At 46.1% G+C, this 19736-nt stretch overlaps 1 protein-coding gene across 1 annotated transcript in view; it reads left to right on the top strand.

Annotated features, from left to right (window-relative positions):
* The first annotated feature begins 228 nt into the window (after nt 1-228).
* The window catches only part of CHD2 (chromodomain helicase DNA binding protein 2), a 51252-nt gene continuing 31744 nt past the window's right edge, over nt 229-19736 (top strand). Inside the window, exons 1-4 of the mRNA XM_041468910.1 lie at nt 229-1542; nt 1868-2001; nt 14970-15177; nt 17968-18054. Of these exons, the coding sequence (XP_041324844.1) occupies nt 1940-2001; nt 14970-15177; nt 17968-18054 (357 nt within the window). The 5' untranslated portion in view covers nt 229-1542; nt 1868-1939. The remainder of the gene's footprint in view (nt 1543-1867; nt 2002-14969; nt 15178-17967; nt 18055-19736) is intronic.

Raw genomic sequence — 19736 nt, 5'->3', positions numbered from 1 at the left:
AGCCAATGGTTTTGGGCTGTTGGGATGCTGTGCCATGGATGTTCCCACAGAACCCCAAACTTGCCCATTGCCCCTTTGTCCTCCAGTGGTCCCCCAGTGGCTGATGGCTCTGTCTTGTTGTGATGCTTATGAATATGCAAGATGTTCTTACGCTTTAAGGGGTTGGTTTTGGTCATGGAAGACAACTGGTAGTCAGAATCAAGTGGTATGGGGGTACTTGGATCACCTCCATTCCCTTGGTGATACATCCTCTCAATTCCAGGATGTCGTGTTGGAGATGTCCATTGATTGATTTGCAATTCTGCAGCTTGGCTATTGTGCAGCTTTAAAATTAATTTGTTCTGTTAAAATCTGTTAATGACCATGAATGGGTTAAGAAAGTGCATTAGAAATGAGCAGTTTGATGGAGTTGGACTGGCTTGAGCGCAGTGCTTTGGCGTAGCTGATGGAAGCGGTGTGGCTGCTGGATTTGAGTTGTGGGGGGAACCACTAGGGAGGCGCTGTGGAGCCGGAGGGCAATCTCAGCTCTGTGGGCTTGGCTTGGGAGTGGAGGATGCTCCTGTCCCCCCCTGCCAGTGCCAGCACTGGGGGGCAAAGGGAAGAGCTCTTGTCTGGGGATTCTGCCACCGAACTGGGGGGAAGCTGCCCCTTGGGTGGGGTGACCCCCAGGGTGGGCTGCTGCTGCCTGCATGGCTGTGAGCTCCACTTCCATGCCTTCAAAATGGCTTGTAGCAGCACCACTTCCTGTCCAGGGAGGAAGTAATTTTAGCCCAGGCACTGAAATATTTAGCAAATCTTTAAAACAAAAGGCACAAATTCCATTTCTTTCTGGCTTCCAAAGGGTGCCTGAGCCACATGGGGTTAAGGTGCCCCTTGAGCTGGGGTAGTTGGAAGGAGCCAGGGCTGTGGGGTAGCAGGCACCCTTTAGGTGGAGGCTCTCTCTTTTTTTGGTAGAAATGAAGGGGTGGGTCTATGGTACATCACCTGAGTTGTGGGGTAAATGTAGAGAGTGTCAATCAAAGGCAGAGCTCAGAGCTGGGAAGGAGCTCTAGATGGCGGCTGTGCCTTAGAGAGAGCGCGCTCAGCTCCGTGCCTTCCCCAACACTTTACGCAACTTTCCCTAACTTTCAGGCAGCCTCAGGGGGCCCCCACAGCCCCTTGCCTCTCCTAGGCACTAATCGGGGGCCGAGCGGACCTTTTTCGGGCAGAAAAGCAGCTTTTGAGGGCTCCCTTTTCGTGCCTTGCTGGAAAGAAGAAGCCGTGGAGAGAGCCCAGGTCGTTGTTTTTCCAGCTTAGAAGCCATGGCGTACCTCCATTTTTGTGCGCTCTCCTAATGAGCTTTTTCCCCCGGACATTTTTGTACTAATTACCGCTTCTTTTGCTTTATCGGCAGCATATTTTTGGGATTAGAATATATATTTTTTTTTATTTTCTGAAAATTATATTTTATCGGTATAATTACAAATATTTTGGATCTAATGTTTTTCCACTACCCGAAACTAATATCGACTTGGTCCTGGCGGCGGTGCATGGATCAGGTAGGTGAGCAATTAATAATTTTTAGATTTCTGCCGTTTTGAATACTTTGATTTTCGACCGATTTGTGCTGTATTGGGATGACGCAATAAGATACAGAGATTATTTGCATCCAGTGTTACTTTGGGAAAGTTTGCAGGATGCTCCTCTCCTGTGTTTATTCTCGGATTTTTCTTGTAAAAATGATTATTTGTTTTAAATCTCGGGTTTGCCGTGTTGATCAGTGCTGTGTATTGTTATAACAATATCATTGCAGCGTCAGGACTTTGTTCCTGATAATGAAAGCCAGTGAAACGAACTGGGACCTTACCTTTCTTTCAACTTTTGACAGTAAATACCTGGGCACAGGACTTCAAAGCAAACAGACACCCCTGACCCCCTTTTAATATTTAAGAATAAAAAGATGATGAGAAATAAGGACAAAAGCCAAGGAGAGGAGGGTTCAGTCCACAGCAATGCATCGAGGTATGACCTATCAACTTTCTTTTTTTTTTTTTTTGTAAAACCTGTGAATACCCTGTTTACTTTGACAGCCTTGGGTTACTGTCAGTGCTTAATAGAAAACATTTTACTGATTTTGCTTCCTTTTTAAGGAATGACCTTGAGATTGTTAGCATGCCACACCCTAATTTTTTTTGGTAGCAATTTCTGAAACTTGTGTTGTGACTTAAGGGCCCATGTCCTAGGCAAAAGGTACTGTACCTTTATTCAGGGCAGCCCTTGCCCCTGTATGATGTTTTTCCAGCTTTTGAATTTCAGTTTTTAGGTTTTTTGTGCTGTGAAAAATGACCTTGTCGGTTTAGCCATTGCTGCATTGCACCATTTTACATACAAGGCAAATTTTTCTTTGAAGAATCTCAGAAGTCTAAACTTTAACTGAGGGCCATACAGAAGCCTGGTGTAGTAGTAAATTATAGTAAATAGGCACAAGAAAAAGTTACATGAATGAAAAAAAGCTTATTTTAAAATATAAACTGGAAAGTGCCTGTTTGTCGGATACCTCTTACTTCAAATTTTATTTGAGCTTGTAGAACTTTGATTCTCTGGAGGTATTTTAGAATATTTTTATACAATTTAACCAGACTTTGTCCTGCTGGTGATGGCATTTTGTATCATAAAATATACACAGGGACTGTTAACAAGAGGCACCAAATGATTTGCCTGTTTTGTTTAACGTATTTTTGCTCAGAGTATTTTTATTTACTTTTGTCAAGTAATGAGATTCTTTACAGATTTTTAGAAACTTAACCTTTATGTGGGAAAAGTATGAAATACTGAAAATGTTTGTGTGCTGGGAATGCAGAAGTACAATTATCAAATCGTTCATTTTGTATTTAAAAGGTCACTTCTTCCAAAAATTGGAAATTAAACTATATGCATTTTTGGTTTTTGGTTTGTAAATATTACTGAGTTTTGCATTTTGTTAATTTCAGTTGAATCTTGGCTTGTTTCTTTTTCTCTGGTGTTGCCTTCCTGCATTTTTAACCGACATTAATAAAAAAGAACTCTGAACTGTCTGTTGTATCACATGTGCTCTATGTGATGTTCAGGTGTTTGAATAGTGTTCCTGATGTCCAGTATTTAACCTTCCTTAAGCACACGAACTTGAAATAGTGTGGCAATATATATATTATCAAATTACTGTAACCTTCTGGTATAAACTTGGATGGTATTCTGGGTGTTTTAAAAATGCAGTCAAATTTTAAATTCTAAAATAAATGTGGGTAAGATTGTTTAATTTGAAATTATTAATAACTAAATTAGCCTCAGGGATTGTTGAAGCACTTAAACTGAGCTTTTCTAATAATGCAGTTTAAAAACATATCAGATTTTCATACTGTGCTTTCTTTACTGTAAATGCTGCACACAAAATATTATGTAAAAAGTCATCATTTATGAAAATTATTTTACAGATTATATAAATTTTTGTGCTTTTTTGAATGGAGATTATCAACAAGAGCAGCAATAGACATAATTTGTTGAGGAAATTGAAAGCATTTTACCAGTGTTGGAAAGGAATAAGAGCTAAAATCTGAGCCATGTAGCAGGAGTCCCAGAGGGGGTTTTGTCCTTAGGGGTATGAGATTTGCATAGTGTCTGTGCTTTTGGGGTTTTCATTGAAAGGTTATTTATCATAATTGATCTATTTGCATTTAACACCTGTTGTGTGAGGTAACCCTTCTCCCTCCTCACATCTTTTTTTTTCTCTAAATTAACCTGCTCTGTGTGACACCAACACACCTGAAGTGTGGGAACAATTGAGCACAGGATATTTGCAAGTGAACCCTGTTGAGCTTATTTGTGAGGTGTGAGTCAGCTCAATGTCATAAAATGTGCTTTACTTCCTGAGGTTGACCTGAAGTAGGGGAAATGATTTCGAGGAAGTAAAGCCACCACTTTGCTGTATTGTAACCCCGAAATGCACCGGTGTCTGCACTTCACATGCTGCTGAGACCAGCTTGGCATCCATGGAAGTACCTGAACAGGGAAGCTGCACAGTCCTGGTGGGAACCCTGGGTGGTGGAGGAGGTGGATATAGCCAGTGCCATTCACCTGGGCTGGAGAAAGGTGTTAGAGTGCAAGAAAATACAGTTTTTGCACACCACTGTAGTGCCCTAACTGAGGAATTGACTCCTTCTTTTCCAGTTCTAAGGGAATACAAAGGCCTGTGTGGAATAAACAAAAGTGCCTGAGAATTGTCCCAAAGCAGACGATTTATTCCTGGGGAGAGAGCTGGTGTTAACTCTTTACAGTTTGTAAGCTGAGGCTTGTACTCCTGCCTTTCCAGGTGCCCAGCAACACCTGTCCTTTGTGCTTTGGCAGTAAATCGAACTTGGAGCTGCAGGATTCATGCAACTTTGCCCAAAGTAAAAGTTGCTTTGGGTCTGCTGCAGTTATTGCTGACCCCCACCAGTGTGCCTGGGATTTGCGTAGTTGAACACAATCTGCTGTATTTTCTAGCATCTTCTGTGCTGCGTGTCTGAAGGGCAGGTAGTGTGAAGGTACATCACCCACGGTCGGCCCTCATGGGAAGTACAGAGCCAGAGGCAGGCTGGGGCCCCCCTGAAGCCCCGGAGTGAGTTTTGCAGAGATAGCAAGTAACAAGCGTGGGATACGTAGTTTTTCCTTTCCTTGGCCTGTATCTGTTGCAGTTGCTCTCCCACCTCTGAAATACCCAGCGTGGGAACGGTTTGAGCTGCAGACCCTGCCAGGCTGGGCCAGCCCTTGTGTCTGTATCCAGCTCTGGGCTTCTCTAGCATCAAAACATCTTTTTTTTGGGGAAAAAAAGGATGCGGTGGGTTAGCTCCCAGGCCTTTTTCTGTGCAGAGCTGGAGCTCCGAGGTCTGAAATGGCGTGTTTTTGCTCAGCAGCCACCTCCCAGCGCAGGGCTTTGCGCAGCACAACACCCTCGCCTGACGTGGCAGCCATTTTATGGAGATGTCGGTGCACACGAACCAGCATTTGGCGGAGGGGGGGAGAGGAGGGAAACGGTCGCGTTAAGCACAAACTGCCCCCGGTGCGTGGCGCTGGGAGCAGGGGGCAGCCCGTTGTCGCTGGGGCAGCGGAGGGGCCGGGGCGGGCGGCTCGGGCAGGCGGCGGCGGCCGGCGCTGTCACAAAATGGCTGTTCTTTGTGCCGCACTGCTCGGGCGCCGCGGGAAGCGGCCGCGGGGTTCAAAGGCCGCCCTGCGCCGGCCGCGCCGCCATTGGCTGCGCGCGGGCTGCGCGCGCCGCGCGGGCCCCCGGGAGCGCAGCGGGCCCAGCGCCGGCAGCGGGCGGCGGCAGCGGCCTCCCCCCGCTTCCGCTCCGCTGCCGGGCGTGGGCTCGCTCCGCTTTCATTTTAAGGGCTTTTCATTTTAATACTGCAAGCTATTTTGAGCAGTCACTTGAAAAGAAGCAGGGCTATTTTTTGCTTCGGATTTTTTATTTCTTTTTTTTTTCTTTATTTAAACTTCAAAAGGAATTGTAGAATGCCATAGTATTCCCAGAACATCTGTCTGTCTTTTTTGTTTTCTTTTTTTTCTTTCTTTTTTTCTTAAGGAGAGGTACAGCTTTCAGTATCCTTAAATCACCAAAATTCACTGTTTGCTTTCAGTGTGCATTTTGCAACTGATTTTCTTTCAGCTGAGTAGAAACATTGAACACACTTGTTAAAATGCCTCAGACTGTGGGTTTCAAGTTTTTATCCGGGTGATGAGTTATTTTTTAGCTGTTGTGGCCATGTGCATGTGCCGAGGCTTTCAGTTTCATTTGCACGGCCGCATTCTTCAACAAGGATTTTTTTTTCTCTCTCCCTTTTTAAGCTTTAACCCTTTGTGAAACTGTCCAGAGCCTTTTTTGAAAAGGAAAAATGCTTGATCAGTGCGGGACACAAAAGGAATAATGTACAAGGAATTCATATGAATCATGATGTAATCTGTGTGCAGCACAAAGGAGATTGTTCTTGTTTTGCTTTGTTACTTCTGTTTCACATTACCCTCGTGAAGGAAGTGTCTCATCTCATTACGCATGCACAATCCTGAGGCTTTAAACTCTGTTCCCTGTTTTGTGATTGCTGCCAGAGATGGATACAATATATACAGTGCTATAAAAAGAGCTCACCAACTGCAAGAAGCTACATTTAGCTGTAATTCATTGTCTTCTGGATTGTTCTTTTTTTTTTTTTTAGTTGAACATTTTAAGGTAATTAATCAAATTGCATAGATTCTCTAAAGTGCTTGACTTTTGCTGAATAAAAATTGGAAAATGGGAATGAAGAGCTCACCTGGGTACTTGTGTAACCCAGTTTCTGTGGCACAGCCTGTGCTGGGCTGGGGCGTTGCCATGGCTGAGCGCACGTGTGTGCAGGCATGTTCCCAGCTCCACCAGTGCCTCCAGCCAAGGGAAGGTGACGTGGCTCGGATCGCAGACTGGAGCCTGTTCCCCTTTCTGTCGGCTCCATCTTTCACCTGCCGCACTCTGAGGGCAGCAGTTGCCCTTATCTGCACCTTCCTCCTGGAGCCGAGCTGCGGCTCGGTGGCGGCGTTTCCGAGAACGCGGATCCCGGCTGTGCCTCGGGAGCAGCGCTGGGGCTGCCATAACCACATTTCTGTGTTCAAACAAACACTTCCACTGCCAGCTTTGACAGGAACGAGGCAAGGCACCGATCTTTCATTTCAATCTCCCTAACTCGGTATAGGGATAAACCAATTAGTGTCTTTGTTTGGGTGTTTTACCCGTAAGAAAGTTGCTCATAGCACTAGCAGGTTAGTGAGCTGCCAGACTTGTCTCTGAGGAGTTTTTATACTGGGCCATCTATTAATTCAGGTTTCTCAGTGCTGGTGTTGAGGAGCAGGTGAGAATACTAGTGGCAGGTGCAGGTGAAGTACCTGAGACAGCAAGCAGGAGTCTAGGGACTGAACTGAAGCTTCCAGCTCCATGGACTGGCTGCTTTTCAACTGAGACAGCCCAAGTAAACCTGCTTTGGGTAGGTTTGGCAGTTTACATTGTCATTGCATCTCTGATACATAACCTGGAGCTGTGTGTATCCACTGTATCTTGTTTCAGGTTGCACACGACAGTCCCAGCAGGAATTGCAATGTTAAATTAGGCTAAGTTCTGGAGATGGAAAAGGCTTCTAAATCTCTCCTTGCCCCTAGCTGAAATCCAGCTCAGGAAGGAGCTGATAATGGCTGGAGAAAGCTTCTGTTCTGCTTTATCTCTCCTCTCCTTCAAGGAAAATAAATACAAACAGCACAGCACTGGGGGAGGGGATGGCCTGGATTACCATAATTAGATAGAAGCAGCCTTCCAGCAAAGGAGAAGCTGTTCTACTGACATGGTTGTCTTACATCAATCTTTCTGGTGTGCTTTTATTAAAGCACATGTGCTGAAATGCCATGTGAAGATGCTCTTTCAGAAGGTGCTGGTGTGTATGTAAAGCCCACCTTCACATCCTGTAGAGGAGACTTGAAAGAAAAAAAGCCCAGAGAAAAAGTTTACCCCTAGTGACTTGCAGTGAATATTTTCTAAGTCTGTCACACTGTTAATGCCTCATTTTCTTAGAGAGGGAGTATCTTTTGGATATAATGAGACAAATGTTGCTGATTCTTTCCAAATGTGCAGCAGTTCATTTTACATTACAGTTTGTGTAGCACTGCTGTTACATTATAGTTTTCAATCTTCACCTTCCTTTATATTTACCTGTGGACTGAGATAACCTACTCTGTACTACATGTGCTTTTTTTGCCTTGACTAATAAGGGTTAAAAATTAAAAAGTTTTTAACAGTGATCTCAGATTCCTTTCTGGTATTGTGCTGGAAGTGCTGGCATGGCGTTTGATCTTGGCAGGGCTCAGTTCAGTGTGTCTGCCAAGCTCCACAGACGGGATGGGATGCTTAACACTTCATTGCTCACCAACCTTTACCCCAGCTATGAACAAGGGTGTTGCAATGTCAAGAATTCACTGACTCCAGAACACCCAACTCCTTAGGAAAAAGCCATGTTGCAAGTATTTATGTTTCTTGCAAGTGTTATTGTTAGGTATAGATGACTTAATAGAATTGCTAATACGTTAATTATAGGAGTCGTTTGCATCTCTCTCATGGGGAGGAATCTCTGTACTTCAGAGTTGTCACCAGTTGAGATTTGAATGCCATGTGCTGTCTGCAAAACGTAGTCTTACTGACGAGCCTTGGTTAAAAACAGCTTTTAAGAGTCACTTGGAATAACCCCCTCAGGCCAGATCAGGCTCCCTTTTTCTGAACTGCAGGTCACCTGGAACCATGAAGGAACATGCACCAGCATGTTCCTCTTAATGGGGTTTGGGCCCTAAATTTCCATAAACACTCCATGTCTTTAATCTGATAGGTTTTAAAGGAAGCTTACAAACGTTAACGGAGAAAAAGCACCCGCTTTTTCTGTACTAATTGTGTGTGCACACTCCAGCCCCCCTCCTGCATCCACGTGTCCTTTGCCGATGGGCTGCACCTGTGTGGAGTCCCCTTTGTGCTGCCACTGAGCTCAGCCTGGCTGTTCCCGGCGGGACATGGCGCAGCGGTGGCGGGAGGGGACAGGGACAGCCCTGCCCGCTGTCTGAGGAAGGCTCCTCTCCTTGGCTGGGCGTGAGGAGGAGCTGGGAGCTGCCAGGAGCCAGCCGGGGTCCGCCCGCTGATGCGGGATGTGGAGCCCGGAAATGCTTCGGAAACGCTTGGCTGCCTCCGGGGGAGGGAGAGATGGGCCCTTTCAAACCCTGAGAACTGCAATTGTTCTCCCCTTTCAGTGCAGGGAAAGGGAAGGATCCTGCCTTGGAGATTATCAATGGTGCTCCTTAATCAACCAGACAGGTTTTGACTCCTTTTGTCCCTCTGCTGGTGTGGTTTTTTTTTTTTCTTTTTTCTCTGTCCCCACTAAACGTCCCAAGCATTTTCAGCCTCTGGCTTAAAGATCAGAGAGCGAGAGAGCCAGCTCTCCCCATCTTGAATGAATTGCTCTTTTAGCTTGCTTGTGCAAACACAACATAGTGTCTTCCTAGTGGAGGAAAAAACCCCACCAGCTTTTGCAAAGTCTATCATTCAGGATTGCCCAATGTGCTTTGCTGAGCTGCAGCAGAGCAGTGAGGGATATATTTAGCTCTGCCTTTGGCATTTGGGAGTCCTGTGCTGGGGTAAGTAGCAGTGGCCAGAATAGGCTGGAAAGCCTCACAGCCTAGTTCAGGTGGATATTTTGGATAGATACCTCTTGGGTGCATAATCCCTCAGCTGGTACAGCAGCACCATGGCCCAGCTGTGCCTATTGCTGTGTAAATGTAATTAACACCCAACCCAGCAAGCCAAGGTTGCAGGCACAGAAGTGTGGATTCTCCATGAGAACTTCTCACATGCCTATTTAAGGGGAAAAAAAAGAAAAAAAAAAAGAAGTTGCTGATCATAAAATGCACATATGGAAATATTTTTATGCTGCTTTGAAAAAATTGTTGGTAATCTGGAAGGGCCAGCCCTATCACTGTGGGAGTTTGTTGTTCCCCTTTAAAGCTGGCCCAGATTGAACAAATTTTTTTTTGAGTATTCAAAGTTGTTTGAGACTCACTCCTAAACAGTACGAGGAACCTGGTTGTGTTTAGAATATTCTAGTTTTAAGTTCCTGCTTGGAGACAGATCAATGTGTAAAAGCACCATGCATAGGTATGGAGAGTAGAGGAGCAGGAGTATTTTTCTTCCTTCCCTTCCCCCCATTTCTACTATTCCCTGCAGAAAATAAACTGGGAAAAACTCTTTCAACAAATGACCCTTCTCAAGGCTTCTCACTCAGAAAATCTTTGCCTTGGGAGACAAGCAAGCACCAATCACTTTTTAGTAGACTTTCAGACTAAAATCAAGGGAACTGAAAAAGCTAGGAATGATTTTATTTATATTCAGTGTCACAATCTGTCCTTTGCTTGGCTCTCCCGCACACTCCATGTGCCGTGTCTGTATGGCCTTGTCTATGATTACTGTGGTATTTGCTCAGTCCTCTGTGGTACCCATATTATCTTCTCTTTATCTACTAATCTATAACTAGAACCCATCTTGTGTTCCTCTCCCTGGCTTGTTTAGCCTAAAGGTTAAATTTAGTTTAGTGCCTTTTTACAGCTACCCTGTGACTTGAGTGCACATATCAACATTCACGTGCTTGTTTGTATTTGCAATATATGTAGCCATTTCATATATGTTTATATAGAAACATAGAATGGTTTGGGTTGGAAGAGACCTCAAAGATCATCACATTCCAACCTCCCTGCCATAGGCAGGGACACCTTCCCCTAGACCAGGTTGCTCAGAGCCCCATCCAAGCTGCCTCAAATGCTTCCAGGGAAGGGGGCATTGTCTGGGCAACCTGCTCCAGTGCCTCAGCACAGTAAGGAAGTTTTTCCTAATAGTTAATCTAAACCTACTTCCTTTCAGTTTGAAGCCATTCCCTGTGTCCTGTCACTACATGCTCTTGTACACAGTTTCTCTTCGTAATAGGGAACATCACATTTATAGATCAGATATTCAAAGGAAATGTTTAATAGCAGCCAGTCCTCATCTCAGCCAATGTTTTTGCCCTTTCTGTAGTTTGTCACCATGCTTTTGTGTCCCACAGTTTGTACAGGTCACTTTGGGAAGACAGACCTGTTTAAACAGTTTTAAGTCGGTGGCCTCCACTGGCCTTGCTGCTCTGTGCTTTGGAGTAAATACCAGGTTGGTTCTGCTGGTGGATGGGAGTGGCTTGGAGCAGCTGGCAGTCTGAGCTGAAGAGCTGTGGGGGCCCAGGAGCTCCTCTCAGGTGGAGCTGGCTCTGCCAGACACCCTTGGGCTGACCCAGCAGCTCCTTCAGCCCTGGGCTGCTCAGGATCTAAGAGATTGGAAAAGATCCCTGAGATCACTGAGTCCAAGTTATTGTTGCACTGTCCACTCTGCAACTCTCCTGCACTACCAAGTGCAGTTTATTTCTACTGTTCCTGTTACTGTAAAGGCTTGGTCCTGCCTGGGCTTAAGCCAGCGGTGACCTGCTGTTTCTCTGGGCTGTCCAGGTGTGCTATCCGGAAGCCCAGCACATCCAGGCAGTGCTGGGAACACGGGCTGCAGGGGGAGCAGGGATGGGAGCGGGAAGGGGCTGTGTCCCAGCCACCTGCCCGGGGCAGTCTGGTGTCAGTGAGCCACTCGTGACGCTGTGGCCAGCAATGCACAGGAGTTAAAAATAGCGGTTCCTGCTGTCATCCAGCTCCTGATGTTATCCAGCCATGGGATAATCTGCCAAGGTCCTTCTCCAGCCTTCACAGGGTGGTTTTGCTGGTGCCGAATCCCTGCAGAGCCCAGTGGAATGTTGCTGTTGGGATTCAAACTTGTTTAGATTCAAAACATTCACAACAGTTCTTAAAGCTGGGAGGAGCTTTGCTCGTGGGAGGGTCTTGCGTTATTAATCCTCCTTTATTCTCCTGTCTGAATTCAAGTTCTGTCCCTCAAAAGCCACATTTTAAACACTGGGGCAGAATGGTCCCAGTTAGAGCCATTCCCCAGTCAGCTCTTGGTTTCACAAATGTGTATTGGGGTCATTTTTTCAGCTGTCTCACACCTGGAAGCATATCCACTGCTTCTTCTTACTGAGAACGTACAAAATTATTTGCTGCTTGCAAAGATGATCCCCTATAAAAGGAAGTTATATGTGAAATACTAAATGCAAAATCTGGAGGCTTCAGGCATGTGGTAATTGCCTTTTAAACTCAGATGCCTCACTGTAAAGGGTCTTATCGCTGCCTTTCAGCTACTTATTTCTTGGAAGGATCATGTTCTTCTTGGTAAGGAATGATTTAGTTTTGCTCCCTTTCAAGTCAGGAGCAGGCTCTTAATTACACCAGACTTACAGCCTAAAGTATTTCTTAGAAACCAGAGGAATGTATTTGGCTGAGTCTTTGCAGATTTCAACTTTTTTTAGGAGTTTCTCACTTCAAGGAAATGACCAATGATCCATCTGTTGCTTTCTTTTGATGTTCATGGGTTTTTGGAGGAGGGTGGTCTGGTTGAATTGTGATTTTTGTGACAATTAATTATAGCTTATTTCTCACTTTTACTTTAATTGAAAGTAGGTCTTGTTTGGATGCTAACTCAGGGGCATTAAACCAGGACAAATTCCAAAAATAACTTCTGAAAAGAGGACTTAGGTCTCCAGGAATATACAGTGTTAGGCCTGATTTGACATCTAGTGTTGCTGATACATTATATTATGTTGGCAGGTAGAAATGCTTCCTGATTGTTACAGTGACAGTTAGAAAGGATTGTTTTATGAAAACAGGCCTTTCAGTTATTTTTTTTTAATCTCATCAACACAGAAAAGAAGATAAACACATCTTTTGCCTCAATAACAGGTTGTTCCTTAATTAAAAAAAAAAAAAAATTGCAACAGCCTTCAAAAGGACATAACCACTTCTCATCTGTGTTTCTTTCCTTAGTAGGGGAAGCAGGTGTGCAGGCAAATATCTGCACATACAGATGTGTATGCCACCAGAGAACTCTCCCTCTTTTCAGATGACACAGTTCACAGCCTGAAAAAAAGAATTACAGTGTTCAGACAATGTTGTGGATAAAGCACATGAATTATGGCTCTTGATGTGCAGAGAGCCTGTGTCCCTGTGTCCTTGAAATAAAGCTTAAGGCTTTGAGGAACAAAGAGCTCCAGAGCGGGAGGAGAACACTAATTACTGTTCTGCCTCTAAACAAATACTGTCAGAGATGACTGGCCTCAGTCTTGCCTGGGCTGTTAAAAATCCTTCCAGCTATTGCTCAGAAATCTGATTGAAGGAAAAACTGTCTTCCTCTTCTGTGCGTCCCTGTGGGACACGGATGCCAGCGTGCTTCAAGCAGAGCCTGGTGTTGGCACTTATGTTTGTGACAGCAGAGGTTCGGATGCCTCCAGATCCCATTCCTTTGTGGAGGCCCAGTGGGATGGTGTCCTGCTGAGCCCTGCCCATGGACACCATCTGTCCCCAGAGCTGCTGGAGTGCCATTCCCAGGAGCAGTGTGGCACCACCATGGGTTATGGCTGTGGCACCACCACAGGCAATGGTGGACAAGGTGGGAGAACTGTTCTAGAGCACACACAACAAGGGCTGTAGTGGGACACTGTGCCTTTGGTTCTCGTGGATAACCTCCACTCACAGACAGGGACAGGCAGGAGGGACTGGGCAGCCTGGGATGGCCGTGGTTCAACTTGAATTTCCAGCCCTGCTTGTAGGACACAATGTGATAACCCCACTCCCTCAAACCCAGGCTGGGACAGTGAAACAGCAGCCACGGGTGATGGCTGCCCCGCTCCTTGCGGAAGGGGCTCCCTTTGTGTCCCCTTAGGCTCGGAGGGCCGCGCTCCCCACGGTTCCCCTTCCCGGGGGCAGTGCCAGGGATCCATCCCAGGGATCCATCCCAGGGATCGGGCTCAGCCCCGCGGTCGCAAGATGGCGGCGGAGGGGCGGCCGCGAAATGGCGGCGGCGGCGCCTGAGGGCGCGCGGGTGCTGCCCCCTGCCCGCCTCCCGGCCCACAGCCGCGGATCCCGGGATTTGTCCCGGCCGGGAGCGGGACGGGCCGCGCCTGTCTCCGGGCATCCCCGGATGGTAACCCCTGCGGAGTCGGATGGAAATGTACATGTGTGTGCATATGCTTTCTTTGGTTTTGGTTTTTTTTTTTTTTTTTTTTTTTTTTTTGTTTTTTTTTTGTTTTTTTTTTTAATTATTTCTCCCTTGAATTGTGAAATCTGAGCAAAGCCTTTCATGTACTTTGTCACTTTCGTACAAAAGTGGAAAAAAATAAAAAAAATCTGTTTAATCCCGCTGCAAAGTTTTCCTGACTCTTCTTTCATAGTGTTGTACCTAGGTGGATCCTTAAATGTCACAAACACATCTGGCTGCCAGTGGAAAGCTGACTGGGAAAGGGCTGGTCCTTGTTCCAAAAGTTTGTGGCATCGTCACTGTGTTTTTGTTTGTGGCAGTGGGGTTTGAATGCTGCCTTGCCAGTGCACGTGTGTTAAGGTGTACTGAGATTTCAGTTTGCTTTTTTGGCTCTTAAAAAATAAAAAATATATATGTTGGGAGTGATTGAGCAAAGGTATTTGAATGTTTTTGGCCACCTAAAATAGTTTGGCCTCTCATTGTTTTGTTGAGGAGCCTTTATTTAAGGGGATACTCTGGGTGTTAACACATTTTTATATAAAGATACTAAAAAAAAAGGGGGGGGGAACTAGAGCTTAGTTAGCAGAACTGAGTGTTCTGCTCTCGCATTATTGGCTTGAGAAATGCAGTCTGCACAGCACTGGTGTAATCCTTTAACGAGGAGCTGCCTCAACCACAAGCCCATAGAAGCTTCTTCCTTCTGCCCTGTTGCTGAATTAATTCCTTTTGCAGAAACATTCTATTTAACATAATTCATGGTGTTGTGGGTATAGTGTTTTTGATACTGGCCTCTTTCAGAAAGTGGATATCAGATTTATTTTGAACCACTGGCTACACTAGGATGTAGCGGAGAGTCGTGCTGGATCAACTGCTCATCTTTAATGTAAGAGGATGGTCTCTGGATGCTGCAGACCCCACTGTGCCTGACTCTGCCTCGCTCCAAGACACCCAGATCCTGCCAGGAGAACCTGTGCTGCTGGTGCTGCTAATGCTTCTCCTCACCTACCGCTGCTTTTGTTCCGGTGACGAGCAGGAGATCCCGGGCAGGGATTTTTGGGGCTGCACTCTCGCCCGTGTTCACTGCCAGTCCTGGGAAGGAATTGCCTCTGCTGCAGAATGCCACTGTGGGGTGTACACCTGGGCCTGCGGGTCCACACTTGTATTCAGGTTTTTCCAAACCTGTCCTTGTGGCTCGGATGTGTCTCAGGTTTGCTCCCTTCGTATTTCACAGCTGTCAGTGCAGTTAAAATGTAACCTCTTCTTTCTCTACCATTAGTCACTCGGCATCCGAAGAAGCCTCTGGCTCTGACTCTGCAAGCCAGTCTGAAAGTGAGCAGGGCAGCGAGTCAAACAGCAGCTCCGAGTCCTCTGAGAGTCAGTCTGAATCCGAAAGTGAATCAACGGGTTCCAAATCCCAGCAGACCCCTCCTGAAACCAAAGAAAAACCCGCCTCTAAGAAGGAAAGGATAGCAGATGTTAAAAAGGTATTACCCCTGCTGCTCTGCACGGACACGTTACTCCTGTACCCACCACGGACGGTCAGACAGCAGGACCTCAGTGAAGCTGTGCCCAACTTCCTGGCCACTTGGCACATGGACCAAACAGCCTCTGACCTCCAGTGTCCCCAGGGGCTGTTTGGTCTGTGTGCTGGAGCCCTGCTGCTGTCACCCTTGAGAGCAGGAGCTGCTGTGTTTGTGGAGCAACCTCTGGGGCACCAAGTAAATGGTGACAGGGCTGACTGGTGCGAATGAGGGGCAGGTGCCTGTCATCAGTACATGATCCTGTCATTTCATCCTCTCTCTCTGTCTTTCCACTCCTCTATCCTGTCTCTCCTCAGAAGCGGTAAAGCCTCCCCATGTGATAAATACTCAGAAAGAAGGTTTGAAGTTTGTCTAGGGTTTGAAGTTGGAACCACTTTTGGTTATTTTACGTCACTATTCCTCTCAAAAAAAGCATAGGAAAAACAAAAAAAACCCAAAACAAAACAAAAAAAAAAAAAAAAAAAAAAAACAAAAAAAAATCCAAAAACAAAAAAAATCCCCAAAAACCAAACCAAAACAAAAAAATAAGAACTTTCATTATTTATTAAGTCCAGAACAGGACAGTGCTTCTTTGTTCTGTTTTTTTTTTTTCCCCCTGCACCTTCCCAGCTCCTCCCTAGTCAGGTTTTCTCTTCACTTGCTGTCCAGCAGGAAAGGGGATTGTGGGTGTTACTGCTCATGGTATCGCTCTGCACACCCCAGGGCAGAAGCTGCGCATCAGGTACCTGCTTTACCTGAGGGATGGAGGTACCTGACTAACACAGGGCAGTGTGAGGTGAGAAAGAGGAGCCCAAATACCATTTGGAGACAGGAGCTCAGTGAACTGAGTTCGCTTGGAAGGAGAAAATTGTGGTTAGGCTAGCTTGTTTGTTTGTGGTGTGTAACCGTCCTGTTGTTCTTAGGCGTGGGTTGCACTGGGCACAGCTTCTCCTGAGAGTGAATTTTATGGAGAAAAGTGCTATGTGTGTAAAGGATAAGGAGGAAGGAGAGTGCTTCCAGCCTGTGCTCCCCACGGACCTGCCAGGAACAAGTAAAGGATTTTCTTACCACCTTCTCCCTCCCACAAAGCTCCAGGCTGCTGGCTAAATCCTACAGTGTTTGGACTGGCAAGGGAGGATGAGTTTGTAAGGCAGTTGTGGTAACACCACATTAAAATCTGGTTTATTGTTGATAAATGGGCATCAAAGGAAGTCTTCTCTCCCTCTGAAGAATTCTAAGAGCATGTCCCTAACAATAAACGTTAACATTATCCTGTAAGGAAGTGCATCCATACACAGGGTGATAATTAGCATGGGTGAAACATGAAAAGGTCAGGACACCCTCTAATAAGAAAGCCTCTCCCTTCCTTAATTTCTCTGTTAATGGGTGTCTTCCTTAGCTAGGTCCAACCTAGGCATGTTGATACATCTTCCCCTTGAATAACCAATGCAATTAATTATTACTGTTTATTTGGTGTTTGTCTAGATACACCCATGAAGGCGAGGTTAATCTGTGTTAGGTGCTATTAAGATTTGTCATGGAAGTGGCTCCCACATTCAAAACCCATGCCATTTAATAGATGAAAAGATAAGTTCTTCGGATGGTTTGGGGAGGGAGCATTAAGTTTGAGGGTTTATTCTTTCATGAGAATGTACCTCAGTCCTTGCATGCCCAATAGATACACAATGTCACAGTCTGTCCCTTATGCCATTACTCCTTTAACAGAGGCAGAAGAATTGCTGGGCTGCAGCCTCGTATCCATCACGCTCTCAATCCCATCACTGCTGCATCTGGCAGCATAGTTTGATTTCCTTTTCCTGCCAGTGGCTTGCAGAGATATTTGAGAATTGGAGGAAGAGAGAATCAGAAGGAATTGAATAGATGTAGAGAACTGCTGAGGGAGAGAGGAATTGCTGGTGTAGGAATTTGAGGGGCATGGTGGTGGTTTGTGTCTGCCCTGTAACTCTTGTGTTCTATGTCACCAACACAGCTCTGCATTCATCCCCATCAGGACATCCATTTTTGTGTCCCCTTCACCTGCCCATCCACAAGAACAATTGCATGCTCTTTTGCACAGAGTATTCAACTGGTGAGGGCCTCCTTTTTCAGCAAAGAGCACAACCATTGCCAGCAGTCACCTCTGCACATCCATGTGTCCTGCACTGCCAAACCACATTCCCATCAGTGCATTCAGGAGAGGAACCAGTAGCCACTGCCTTGCCTTGCCAAATGACAGGGTATCTTGCTCCATTTGCCATCCAGACTGGGCCACAGAATTCACCTTTGAAGCTGCAGCTGGCCATGTCTCCAGGCAGCTAGTGGGGCTTTCCACCAGGAAAGGAATTGTACTGGAAGCTGTTAGTGACAGAGAATTGCCCTGTTGAGTTGTTAGGTCTGTTCATTCCACGTCCAAGGTGTTGCCTCCATTCCTTTGGCACCAATGCTGCAGAGGGCTGGTTACCCCAACACTCTGTCCTTCAGCCTGAGAGAACTGGAGAGTGATTTGTGCCTCGGTGGAAAGATGGACCACTGTAAAGATAACACTGAGATAAACACATGCTGCTTTAGAAAGGTGTCATATATCTCAAAATAATAATAATAATCTTTCCAGCCAGTTTTTTAAGCTGTCCATCTACTGGTTGCTAATTCCCTAATGGATTTTGGATGATATTTTTAAGCCACCATCAAACTTCTCTAAAATGTCAAAAATAATTGGGGTGAAGCAGGCCTTCTGATGGTCTGTTTATTTTGCAGATGTGGGAAGAATATCCTGATGTTTATGGGGTTAGGAGGTCAAACCGAAGCAGACAAGAACCGTCACGATTTAATATAAAAGATGAGGTAAGGAAAAAAAAAAGGATGAGGGATTACTGAACATATAAAACCAACCAAACCCAAAGAGGAAAGGGAGGTCTCAGCTGCATTGCCTGTAAGCACTGAGTCCCAGTTTGGTGCATGGATGTTGGATCTCACAGTTGAGGTCCCAGTCCTGCAGCTGGATCCTTGGCCTGAGACCTCTGGAGTGAGCAGGACACTGCCTGGGCTGAGATCTGCATGCACTGATCTGATTGCTGGAATGGGGCGTAATGCAAGTCCTGCTCTGCTGTAGGAACATCCTGGAGAGGAGTCTGTGTAAATAAAAAACAGAACGAGACCAAAATGCAACACAAATCCAACCAGGAATAAAGGAAAGTTCCCAGAAACACCTCATAGCAACAGAACAGTCATTATTGCCCATCTTGAAATGGATCCCACTAATAAATGCATTTGTGTGTGTGCAGCTTTATGACGCATCACTTTTCTTTGGTTGAACATTGGGGAGTCTTTTATGCTTCAGTTGAAGGTGACAGTGGTCAGAGCCTGGCAGCCAAACCTTCTAATTGTTCCTGCTTCAGAACACTCTTGGGTTTTTTTTCTGAAGATGTAGAAATCAGGTTCCGCCTTCATTTGCATCGAGAGGTTTTCTGCATGGAGCAATTAATCTGCAGGTCTCCAGGAAGGTCGAGTAGCTATAGCAGAGGGGAAAGAGGACCTGAGACAGGCATCTGTGGAGAGCTTGGGGCTTGGGGCTGGGAACCTGAAGATAAGCAGCAGACTTTGGAGCCCAGTGGTGCTCTCTGACTCAGGCTGTTTGTGCTTCGCCACCGAGATGTGTGTTCAGATGCTCACGGGGTGGCACGCAGGTCTCCAGCTCCTCGCTCTGGTGCGTTATTGCTGAGCCTTGGTGGCACCCCAGTGCCACCAGCTGCCCCCAGACTCCTGTGCTGGCTGTCCCGCAGAGCAGAGGTCAGGAAGGGGCTCGGGGTGCACCATTGACACAGCTTTTGTTTTCCTTTTCAAGTTGGCAGAGGCTGGGCTGGCCGGCCGCCCCTCTGTGCGATGCCCTGGCATGCACTGTGCCGGCGACCTCACACCCACCCCAGAGCTCCGCTGCACACCCCCCTGCCCTCTTAGGGGCCCAGGTAAGTCCCTTCTTTTTTTGTTTTACAATATTACGTGGTTTTGCAAATGTTGTTTTCTTTTTCAATATCTTTATTTCCTACTACTTAAGGTAAAATTAAAAAAAAAAAAAATCTGAGATGCAAAAAAAGTGCTATACCACAAAATATTGTAAAAAACAAAAAAAAACCCAAAACCACCCCAAAGGTCCTCCAAATGACCCTCACTGCAACTTCTGTGAAACAGCTGAAATAAAAAAAATTGGAGCATGCCTTCTCCCCTCTCTCCCCAAAGCAACACTGACTGGTCCCCACAGGGAAGCTCCCATCTGCAGCAGAGTGTTGGATGGTGTGACCTGTCGGGAGCACAGTGCTGGGGCCTCGCAGAGAGCGGGAGGAAGACACCAAGAAAGAGGAGATAGCATAGCTCAAGCCTGTGTGGTGCTGAGCACTCCTTGCTGCTGCTGGAGGGGGCAGAAACCCAAGGCACATCTGAAGATGCTTTTTGCCTTCACAGGGTTAATCTTGTCTCCAGTGACCTGCACCTCTCACTTGCTGCTTGGGACTTCCAGCACAGTGTCTTGG

This window comes from Pyrgilauda ruficollis, unplaced genomic scaffold (genome assembly GCF_017590135.1).
Source record: "Pyrgilauda ruficollis isolate IOZ18807 unplaced genomic scaffold, ASM1759013v1 scaffold23, whole genome shotgun sequence".
Classification (NCBI taxonomy): Eukaryota; Metazoa; Chordata; class Aves; order Passeriformes; family Passeridae; genus Pyrgilauda; species Pyrgilauda ruficollis.
Note: the sequence above shows the minus strand (reverse complement) of the source record. Positions and strands in the feature narration are given on the sequence as shown.